This window comes from Buteo buteo, chromosome 15 (genome assembly GCF_964188355.1).
Source record: "Buteo buteo chromosome 15, bButBut1.hap1.1, whole genome shotgun sequence".
Taxonomy (NCBI): Eukaryota; Metazoa; Chordata; class Aves; order Accipitriformes; family Accipitridae; genus Buteo; species Buteo buteo.
The window spans coordinates 7,026,185-7,038,208 of NC_134185.1; the positions used below are offsets into that span (position 1 = coordinate 7,026,185).

Consider the following 12,024-nt stretch of genomic DNA (forward strand, 5'->3'; position numbering starts at 1 on the left):
ATTGCCTATTTGGGGGGGCATGAATAAGAAATCATATTTGAAGGAAGCAAAGCTTAACCTTAAAGTAAAACTGAACTGGAGTGATTGGATAGCTTAATAATTTAAAAAAGTGATGTGTTAAATGGGGAAAATAGATAGTACTCTGTTTCTCTCGTACCTTTTTGCTTGGATTAGTCATTTCATTTTAGCTTTGTTAAGTACCTTTTGAAGATGTGATGCAGGTTTTGTTCTATTCAGGTTGCTCCTGCTGTTCCCAGCACAGAGATGGCTGAGCAGCAGGCTTTCATTAATTTTTGGCCATATACTAATCACTTACTATAATACATTTATGACTCTTCAAGATACCTGTAGTACTCCGAGTATGCAATTTTAATTTTATCACAACAATGAACACACTATGAACTTTTTCTTAAATCTGATGTATCCTAATATGGGGCTGCTGAAACTTTTGCATTCAGCCTCATCTTCAATTCACAGATAACTTTTAGGCTAATCAATATCATATATAACACTTGAGAAAATGACAGCTAGACCTACCTGTTCACTTCAAGCATCAGACTGAAGCAGCACCTCCATGAAAAGCATTCTATGCACATCTGAAGTGGCAAGCGACAAGTGAAAAGGCACAGAGAGAAGCTGATGGGGGAGAATATTGAGAAAATCCTGTCAGTTTATGGTCAAAGAAAACATAAGAAAAACAGAAAAACATGTAAAGAAACAGAGGAGTTCTTACCCTGTATAACCATCGATGTGAAAAAAACGGTGAGCGTTCCTGGCACAAAAAACGGGTGAATTCCAGTCCTGGGAACATCCGCAGTGATTCTTGCAAGAATTAATGGGGTTTTCTCTTCCATGACAAGGCTAGTTATCCCAAACAGAAAATCTATGCTAAGCACAGATGGTGCTTAGGCAGCTGGGGATGAACCAGAGGCAGAAAGAATCCCCAAACATCCAGACAACTGAGTTTTTCTAGAAATTGCTTAGAAATAATGAGTGAGGAGTGCACAACCAAATTAACTGTTGGGCAGGAGTAATACGTTAAAGAGGACCACTCACAACAAGACTGTGTCAACATGAGAGCAATTATAGAAATTAATGAGGCTTTTATCAGTTACACATACAGAGATATGACCACCATCTACTCATCAGTATTTTTTTCTCACAGAAAAAAACTCTCTGATACACCCTGCAGAGTCTTCTTCTCTCAGAATCTTTCTTGAGAGCTTGAGGGTGATCCAGGCTGGTCAGACTGAGGTGTAGTACAACAGAATAGCTGAAGTATTTTACTGCTAGCTTTATTTTGTCCTATGTTTCTGGAATAACTTCTCCAGAAATAATGCTTCCTCCATGATGGTCAGGATTTTGGGATAACCATTTACCTGGATTGTATGATTTATTAGTAGCTACAATTAATACAAATACAAATTAAAATTCTTCTTACTGTTTAGGAAGCAAAAGTATATCATTATTGTTGTTGCAGACTTCAAGGACTCTGTTATCTGTTAATACATTTATTTGCATTTGTTTTACTGCTGAAATTTTCTTGGTTTTTGAAATAACAATCTGTCTAATATGTTACACAAGTCTCTTCCTTTCTGAATGGTCATACTATTTTAGGTAGAGTCACAGGAAGACTGCAAAGAAAGGGAGAAGAAATTTAACCATACAGAAGAGATACTGATGAGTTAACTCATCAGAGGGGGAAAAAATATGAGGAAGAAAGAGGAATGCTAGAGAACAGTGAACAGGTATCATCTCAGACAGTAGAAAAAAGCAGTTTTGCACTGGTTGTAAATGGAAACAGCCTAGATTTTGAAGGTGCTACAGCAAAAATTAACATTTTGGAGTAGTCGAATGTTTAAACCACGACATCTGAACCAGGCATTTCAGAACTTTTCAGTAAGAGGTCTGGAAATTTGTACCAGGGTTTTTCTCTTAATTCTATTGGGAAATCTCAAACCAGAATTTGAAATTAAAAGGTTAGTCTTACTTTAAAGACAGCTTAGCATCTTCCTAGTAGTTCTGGGCTACTTCAAGGGCTGGAGTAACTGCTGGTTGGCCAGCAAGTGTCTAATCATCACTAGCCTGCTCATTACTGCCCATGGACAGCATCACCACTCCAGAATGAGCACAGTACCAGCTGAAAGAAGCATCACACCTGCTCCTGGCTCATTCCTCCCCCTTGGCTGCCCAAGCCTGACAAATCCTATCCTGTATGGCTTAAAAGGACACCTCTTGTTAGTTCAACTCCTCGTCCCTCACCTGTTTTTTACTCTTCTTTCCCTAGATGTTGTATGCAGACGTTTATATTTGTGTGTGTGAGCCTGAGTCTGATTATCTTTTTGGGAGCTGTGAAAGAATTTTTTTTATTGCTTTTCTCAGTGACCTCAGGTAAGCACAATTGAAGTAGTTGGCATAGGTTGTAGACATTAAATATTCAGGAGTCTGTAATAATGTTCAGCCTGTAGTTGCACACATGTGATAACCAATGCAATAAAGTCCATCTGCAAAACATATAGCTGATGGGGATACCTAAAAGAATCTCAGACTATGTTATTTCTGGTAGCCACCTCTTCCTTTCATGGTAAAGAAGAGTGAATTTAAAGTTTTAAACATGTGATGAAGAAAACTTGCTCCATCTTCTGGACCGTAGGGTGGGGAAATGGCTGGAAATTAATGTAGTAGAATTGCAGGCAACTGTTTAGACCCTAACCCTCTGTCCAAACTCATACAACACCGTCTGAGTAGTTCCTGCTCTTTCACACCAGCAACAGTTAAAAGTTTGGGTTTTTTTAAAGAGTACTCAGAAATGCAGCTATGAGATGCAGCCAGGCACAAAGTGTGAAAAATTCTGTACCTGCTAGTGAGGAATTCTGCTTGCCATATTAAAATTAATATCATAGTTATTGTTGACTTTAATAAAACTTCTGTCATAAATGTTGTTAAGTCCTGAATTTCCAGATCAAATTCTACCAGTTCCTATTAAAAATGCAACATCTAGGGAAATAAAAGAATAGAGGGAATGCTGTACACAGGACTGCCAGAATTTTAAAAAGCTATAAAAAGAGAAAAAGTTTTAAAGCATATACACTAATTACTCTTTTAAGAACTCAGAAGATATATTTTCAACATGTCTCTTCTATTAAGCATGCGATATATTTTGTGTACTATAAGGTTTTAAGCAAATAGAATACAGCTTTGTGTCATTACTAACATGACAGCCCTTCTTTTGAGACAGGGAACAATTATTTTTCTCCTGCTACTCAGCTGCAGAGATAATGATGGAATTCTTACATTCTAGTGCTTGTCTTAGACATAACTTGTGTTCAACAAGGAGGAACAAGACAGTGGGCCTTATTTTGGGGAAGCTTTTTTTTTATAGCTCTAGACAGTTTGTTCTGTTTTGCAGATTGACAGGTTCCAAAGCAAATGTGCAACAAATAAATTCTTGAAGTAGTGTTTAAAGGGTCAATACCAGGTGCTTTCAGGATCAAACCTGCACTTACAGAAGATCCACATCTCTTTAAAAGAACAATTCCATGCTCTGTGGGCACAGCCAATAATGGCTTTAGGAAGAAGAAAATCCTTTATGTATTTTTTAACTGAATTTCAAATTATATGAGAAAAATTTGTTGAAGAAATCTGTGTTAGTAAGTAAGTGGTGAACTTTCCATTTGTATTATCCTTCCTAAAATTTCCTTTGGTCCTGGTATTTGCCTGATGACATTGAAATTCATTAAACTATGCAGTGAAGTGTCTCTGAGGATCATTTAGAAACACAGAACCAAATCCCCCTTTTGAACCAAGGTATCAGAGCCTGTGCAAGAGTCAAATGAACTGTGGTCCTACACTGTCATTGGGGAATGATCAAGCAAGCTTGAACCTTGGGGCCAGAGAGAGGTCCATCTCCTGTATCCTTCCTCACATCCACTGAAAAAACAGTCAGGCAGTAACTGTAATAAACTGCAATAAACAAATTCTTTACAGTTTTAGATCTGAAGAGAAAGAATGGAACTAGTATCTTCAGCATAAGTTGCTGTGCATTTTTGGTGAATCAAATACCCTCTGCTTCTTCTCTTCAGTCATTTGGAGCTGTTAGGCTACAAGGTTTTTCAGCTATTTAGCAAATTGCAAAATAGATATGTGGCTTTATGTGTTTTTTTATGACATTAAATCCCTAACCCAATGAGTGAATAGAATGAAAAATGCATATGACTCCCCCCCCCCCCAAATATAACACTTTCCACAGTTATAATGAATGTTATTTAAAGGTATGCTGTACTGTTATTTGAAGGTATGCTGTGCTTTTATCAGTAGCGCTACAAGACTTCTCAGCATGCATTTGAAAATAGTTGTGTTTAACGCTTTTCATCATAAACTTTATTTTCAGGAACATTTGACAATTGATTCATACAAGAAGTGCTTTTCTAATCTTTAAGTCACTCTGCTAATCACAAAGTATTTGCCTCTCTCACTTCAGAACTCTGTGTATAAAGGCAAGACTATAGAATGGGAAGTTTTTATTTTGGTACAGAAACTACCAGGTGCAACAATATGACCATGGAATATGCTGTGCTCTTCCCTGTCCAGGGCTGATCACTGTATGATCCCAAATGGCAGCTTTTACATTCTTTAAAATTCTGATCTTGTTATTTACTGGATCCAGAAAGAACAATACTATAGACAGTACACTACATGGGCATTCCTCCCCTCTCACATTTCTGCTGTGTGGGCCCATTGTGAAGGATGTTATCACCATGCAGTGGGGTGTTTCCAATCAGCTATGCAAACATTGCCTGTTGGCCTTACAGGATGTGGCCGGGAAGCAGGGATGCTGTTTCTGGGGATGCTGGGTCAGGAAGAACATCTTGAAAGGGGGAGGAGGGTTCATTATGCTCACTCCAAGATGCTTCTGGAGTGCAGGTTGGGACATGAAAGCCCAAGGACTGAGCAAGGAGGTAGCTGGTGGAACAGGGACAGAGTAGAGCCTCCTATGGGAGCAGGGGACTTTCCTGAAACAGGGAGCAAACTTACAAGCTTTGAGGATGACATTCTTGGGGATCCAGAAACACTGAGTGTGGCTATGCAAGCTAATGTATATTGTGGGAATTTTGCCCTGAATTTGTTTTTTTTTTTCTCCACAGATTTTTTATTATTGCTTAGAGACTACGTGGGGACTTCAGAGAATCCTGCTAATTCCTGTGAAGTTCTTATCTGCCCTCTGCTTTTCTGTTGAGAGGGTCAGTCAAAAATTGGAGACAAAGCACACCTGAATATTCATCCAAGAACTAATTCATCCCATGTGTTTGTAGTGACCTCTTGCATCTTACACAGCTAGTACAGGCTTCTAAGAAGTGTAAGTAAAATTAAAGTTTACTGACCTAACGCTAAGATGGTGAGGCCAGGTCAGGGAGCAGGAGAGGGAGCAGAAAAGAGCTGGGACAGATGGAGGGCAACGGCAGGAACCATGGCTCTTGCTGCTTTGCCAGTGGAGGCTGCTGTCCGACACAATCCAGTTACCCGCACACCATAGTTCTCTGCAGTGTCAAGCATGGCTTTCCAAACCACTGACGGAGGTGATGGAGGCAGCAGCCTTACTGACATTTTGCTGTTCTACGGGAAAGCCCAATTTGCTGGTGCCCTAAAGCTGACCCTACTATCTTTGTTTGAACTTTTTTCAGCTGCAGGGTCAACACTTTTCTGGTAACTGTGGGAAACATGTCTACAATGTATTTTTCATTTTAAAAGCTAAATTATACGGACATTTCCTCCACCCAGACATATGTATGTGTACACTTTTTTGATATACTATGTTTTTTTCTCATATATCTGGGCACCTCTAAAAAACTTTACTGTATGGATAAAACTGAATAAACAAACATGGAAAACAGAAATTTTAAAAAGTTTTTCACATTCATCAGACCTGTAGATATGTAAACTTTTCTGAGCCATGGTACTCTTTGCTTGGAATAATTTCCTGATACTCTTGCTGCTATCATCCATGTCTGTTTGTAGAACCCAAAGTAATTTACCTTCCATGTTTTAAATACCAAAATTTTTTGTGTTAGCCTGGGATTTCCTTCTTTTCTTTTTCCCTGACATGTCTTTTTGCTCTGCCCTTTTGGTTTTTTACCATAATATCCCGTACAAAGAGTGCCTTATCCTCAGGCATTTGTTGTTGGGTTGTGTGTTGTTTTTTTTTCTTTGACAAACTTGAAGTCAGGTACATTAGGATTTTCCTGAAGTGGGCATCAGAAATGTAAATTTTTTACCGTTGCTGGTCCAGAAAAAATTCTGTCACAACTGAAAGGAATGCTTACTGTACTTATACATGACTCTATGTGTCATAACAACTGGATCTTTCCTACTGTCTCTTATGGAAAAAATCTTTTGTGTCTTACCTTGTCCAGACAGGCTATCTTGATCAGCTTCCTTGAAAGGTGGTTCTGTTATATCAGTCAGTTGTTTCTTCTCCTCAGCTTCACTATGCTCATCTCCAGCTTGCAGGAAATTAAGTGGAGTAAAGCTACCTGTGGTATAAACTGCCAGTGTGGTAGCCTGCTCCATTGGAGACTCATAGCCATCAGTGATTAAGTCATTGCTAGCAGAATCATCTGCTGGAGGAGGCAAATAGGAATCCTCTGGTTTTGGAGGACTGCTAGTGCTACCCAGAGCATCAAAAGGCACTGTGAAACTTTGGTGGCCAGTAGTGATATCTCCTGTGTCTGCAGGAGATTTGTCCTGAAATGGTTCTCTGGAGGGTTTGGTAGGGAACACAGGTTCAGATGAAACAAAATTATTAAAGTCTTCAGGGGCATCAATGTCTCCACTTAGCACAGGGATTCCAGTTGTAAATTCATTGACCAAGATGTCTCCTGTTCCGTCCACTGTTGCTGGGCTGGGGTAACCTAGTGGGAGTTCCACACTCATGGAGTCCTCCTGAAAAAGTTTTTAAAAAGCAGCTTTCATTATTATGTTTAACTTTCATTGCTAAAAAGGCCAATAATCTTTAGTCACAGGTGCTTGCAAACAGCTAACTCAGCATGAAGTCATGGGATGTATAAAATGTTTGGCAAGTGCATGGGATCCTAATCACATTGCCTGTAATTTTAAAAATGGTCAAAAGATGACTTTCACTATCCCTGTCAATTGCTCTCCTGTCATGAAGATGTACTACTGAACTGGTAAGACATTGTTTATTTTATAATTAAAACTGGAAAAGGTAATCAAGCAGTAATATTCACCCGTAAATGCTCTAAACAGTATCTCTGTTGCAGTATAAGAACACAACATTCATCCTTAGAGCATTTATAAAAGACAGATACATATTTTGGCATAAAAGAGCCCTTTTCTGTGTATTTCTGTACAACTTAACACTGTTCAATTTCATTTCTCATGGAGAAATAGATAAATATAACAACCATTATTAACTTACCAAATCAGGGCCTGCCAGAGGAATAGTGACCATGGCCTGGATATCATTATCAAAATCACTAGGTGGTATAACAGATTCTGGGGGGTGAGGAAAAAAAAATTAGAAAGAGTGAGCACAATATTTAAGCAGTGGCATACTGAAAACTGGTCAAGACACATAAACTTAGTAAAAAACAGTATTAAAACTATTCTCCATCAAAAAAATACTTTTAAAAATCCATGTTAAGAAGAAAGAGGCATAAATTTCCATTTAAACTGGCAATTATAAGGAAAACAGGAATTTTATATGCAGTATTCTTTGTACTCTTTATTTAGTATAAATGGGATAGGTCTGCAGAGAGCTGAACCATGGATGAATGCTTAAAATCAGCTGAACTGTGAATCACTCAGTTAAATCCACATGGGCTATGATGACTCATTATATTGTGTCGTTCATTAAGCCTAAATTCTTTCCAGTTTTACCCAGAGTCCACACCATTGTCACTCTCAGTGTTTTGGCTTTAGTGCCCAGTTGCTCCCTTCACCCCCCCAGAGGACCTCTTTAGACATACTTGCAAGTAAGCTGTTTTTCTAAAACTGGTTATTAAAAATATCTAGTGGGAAAAAGTCAATTAAAATAGCTATTATTAAAGTGTTCTATATCCATGAAATTTTTTCTTGGGACTTTCAATCTACATTAAAATATGACATTTTATTCTTACAGAAAGTATTAGTTAATTAATTATTTTTTTTTTGCTAGAAAATGCTGTTTGTTTGTAAATGAAACAATGTAGCTAAAAGTTGGTGTATGTTTTAAGATTGTTTTGGTAAATATACATATGAAAAAACATTTTAAATTATTTTGCCCATTTTTAACCCACCTCCCCAAAACTAGGGCTTATGCTTGCTTTGAAAAAATCATTGATGGACTAGAAGGTGATATTTATTATCTGGATTACTAAAAAGGATGCAGCCTTTCAACCCTCTGCTGGAGGTCTTTGCACCCAGCTTGCCATCTACATTCCCTCTGTGTTTCAGAGAGCAAAACACACCTTCACAGTGTGTTTCACACCACTGATTTTAGCTTAGCATCTAATGCTCTTTAAGGTGTCTGTCTCTCTGACTTCACTGGGAGGTTCGATAGCTTGCTTACAATTAAGACTTAGCTTTCAGAAAGCTAAATTTGTATTAGAGAAAGCCTTCACTTTTTGTCTTATTAAAGGAGACTGTCCATACTGGGAAATTAAAATGATATCGTGAATATTCTGGGTTGTTTTTTTTTCTCCTCTTATCTGTCTTAGTGTGCAAAATATTATAAACACACATTTTGCTCTAAAATTTAACTTAGATCTGTGTATCCATTGGATGCTATGCAACACTTAGGAGAATGGGATACATCAAATGTAAACAATCTGTTAGAGAAGCAAAGGAGACCTTACTGAACTTGCATTGGTTTGAAAGGGCAAGGTTCAGACTTGTGCTAGGCATCAGCTCGCCTACTGACCATCAGTAAACTGAAGTGTTCCAAGGTCCATTGGCAGGGACTGGTCTTCGTGGAGTGCTATGGCAACCAGTTGCTGAAGGTCTGTTACTGTCAGTTTAGTTGCTGATATCTCCCTCTCTTCCTTTGGAGAAAGTGGAATTTTTTCATTTTCAACCTTATTAGATCCGATAGTTGAGATGTCATCCGCTGTGCTTTTGGTTTCTGAGCCATCTCTCTCAAAGTTTACCACATATCGTGCTATAGTGCTGCTTGATCTGCAAGGGGAAGATGTAAAATGCCCAGTGCAGCAAAATCAGTTGCTGGCTGAGAACCGATTTTACAAACAAACAAACAAAAATATATGCAACTGTAACATATTATCTTCTGTAAAAATAATGCAAATATACTTTTTTCTAATGAGACTGTCATCTTCAAATTACTTTTGCTATACCTAACCCTTTTTTTCTATGCATAATTTTTAATAAAAGTTCCAATATTGAAGAAAATTATAAAAATGTTCTAACATAATCCAGTTTAATCTGACTACTCGGAGACCTGTAGAACTGGTAATATAGTTTGAAGCCATTGACTATTAGTTCAAACAGTCATAAATGCATGCTGGGATTACTAGAAGCCATAATCACCTCTTAATTATGCAGGAACCTATGAAAAGGGATTAGACAGTTCATAAAACTACAGATAAGAAAAAATCCTATCACATCTGGGGCAATTTTTTACTCTTTTTTGAAGAACAGCATGAAAGTTAGCTAATGTGGCAAGCAAATAACTTTTCACAATGGGAGTTAGCTTTTCCAAGGCCAAATGAATGGGTATAGCTTCTCCCTAGATGTACTTGTTTAACAGAAGTCTCAAATTTTCACCATTATTTATACATCACTTTTCATAAATGCTAAATTCACCTAATGAAAATGAAAAATAATGAGTACATTGTAAAACATTTGTACTCCACTATGTTGCTTTTTGTAATATCAAGTAACTGAAGAAAGGAATTTCACTTTATCTAGTATGTGCTATGTATTTATATTTATATGACATTGCAAGAATTTGGGAAAAGCATTAGACAATTCTTTCTTTTAAACTACAAGTAAAAGAGAAATTCTGGGAACTGCTAGACAAATTATTCCCAGCAGCACTTTTATGCAACAACAGACTCTGTAGCTGTTTGTATTGCCAGTCAAAAGCTCCCTGCATTTTATCAAGCTAGTAACTGGTCTGATAATTCTATCTGGCCTGATAATGGAGATAACAAATCAAATTCTACATACTTATTGAAGATAATGTGTATATGGGAATACAGCTAGGAAACAGCAGATCAAAAATGAAAATTTAAATATGAAGTTTCCCTATTTTTTTTTCCACTTTCGGTTTATGACTGATAAAGGTCTTTTGTCATCCGAATGTGAATTTTCTTAGGTCAAACAATTTTCTTTCCTTCAGAGAGATCCTGACAAAATTTGATTATGTGAACATTTCAGATTAAGGTAAAAGCTGTCCTTTCTGCTTTACATCACAGATTTTATACTTGGCAGAACACAAATCAATTCACTTTGTCACATCAAGATAAAGAACATTTACTGATATATCTATGTACATTTAATAGTCTACAAAATGATTAATCTTCATAATCAATTACAGACAAATTACCCATCTTTCTCCTTCTTCTGTCTTCATTTCATCACAGAAGAAAGGGTGGGATAAAGGATTGCAAAAGAAAGAAAAACAAAGATTCATGTATATGGGTAAATCAATCAGTCGTACATCAGAAACATCTTTTGACAATTTATCTTATCTTCTATGTGTGGTCTATAATTTTTATGTCTGTGTGAAAATGACAGCCTACTCTCCATCATTTCACTTTTTGTCTTCCAAACAATGGGAATATCCATGTTTTGAGTGGGGAAACAGGAATTTTACTTTTCCTTGATACTTTGAAATACCTGCTTTCCTATTTCCCACTACAAATGGTGCAATTTGAACACTGTCATTGTTAATCTATATCTTTATGGTGGCAATGAACACCTGTGGCAGTAGTAGCAACTATTACTGTTACCACACATGGTGCCTACTCAGATCCTAATCACAGGGGTAACTTGAGCTATTAATTACCTCTGGAAGACAGGCCTATGTTGACCTTCTGTAAATAATGCCCTGTTATTTTCCCTCATGAATTATCTAGCATATCTCTGATGCTGTCCTTCCATATTGCCCTGTGGGAAATGCTGCTAATATATGTAGCAATATGGCTAAGGGAGAATGGACAGCAACACTGTCTTTGCTGATCTGTAACTCTCAGGAGATAACTAAATTACTAGATGATGGGAAGCAATCCTGGTCTTCCACACTGGTGAATATACTTTCATATCAGCTCCTAAGACCAAGATACTAAACAGAAAGGGATCCCAGATCTCATGGAGTCACAACTGAAAGAGGTTAGTTATTGCAAGTTGTAACTAAGAGATACTACTACAGATTCTCTCTGCTTGTTCTGCAGTAACCAGCTTTTTGTTTTCTTACTTTCATTATCAAAAGGTAAGCAACTACTTTTCACTCTATTTATTTTGCTCTTCTCTCTCCTTTTCCCCAGCAATTTTGCAGAGAGGAAAGCTGGGAAGAGGTATGCTCTTGTCTAAAATTGCATTGCGATATGAATGTTCTTCAACATGTATTAAATATTACTGAGGATGTGTTTGCACTTCTCTCCATATTGACTCTGTGTTGTTTCCAGAAAACTATTTTCTGTTTATAGCAATACACACCCCACTATTATATAGGTCTCTTCATGTTGGAGGGAAAGAAGGAAGAGGAGAATCCTAATAGCCAATAGAAAAATGAGTCCCATTTTCTTACTTACTTAAATCCTAACACGCGGATTTCTTTGAATCCTGGAAGTTTCTCGAATATTTTTTGCATCTGGAGAAAACCATAAAATCATTAATTCAGTGTAAGTTCTACCACTAAAAAGCAAGCACAGGTTGACTACCTAGACAATATTTTTCATATTTAAGAAAGAGCTTTAGGGAACAGTCTCAACTGCCCTCTTTGTGGTATCATCATTGCTCAACCTAAACACTATATTTGGTTTGTATATGATGCCTGTACTACCTGTT

General features: G+C 37.3%; 1 protein-coding gene across 1 annotated transcript in view; it reads right to left on the minus strand.

Annotated features, from left to right (window-relative positions):
- The window catches only part of IMPG1 (interphotoreceptor matrix proteoglycan 1), a 59,356-nt gene that overhangs the window by 21,658 nt on the left and 25,674 nt on the right, over positions 1–12,024 (minus strand). The window contains exons 8-12 of the mRNA XM_075046350.1: positions 11,769–11,827; positions 10,562–10,582; positions 8,918–9,171; positions 7,436–7,512; positions 6,402–6,939 (exon numbers count right to left, since the gene is read on the minus strand). Of these exons, the coding sequence (XP_074902451.1) occupies positions 6,402–6,939; positions 7,436–7,512; positions 8,918–9,171; positions 10,562–10,582; positions 11,769–11,827 (949 nt within the window). The remainder of the gene's footprint in view (positions 1–6,401; positions 6,940–7,435; positions 7,513–8,917; positions 9,172–10,561; positions 10,583–11,768; positions 11,828–12,024) is intronic.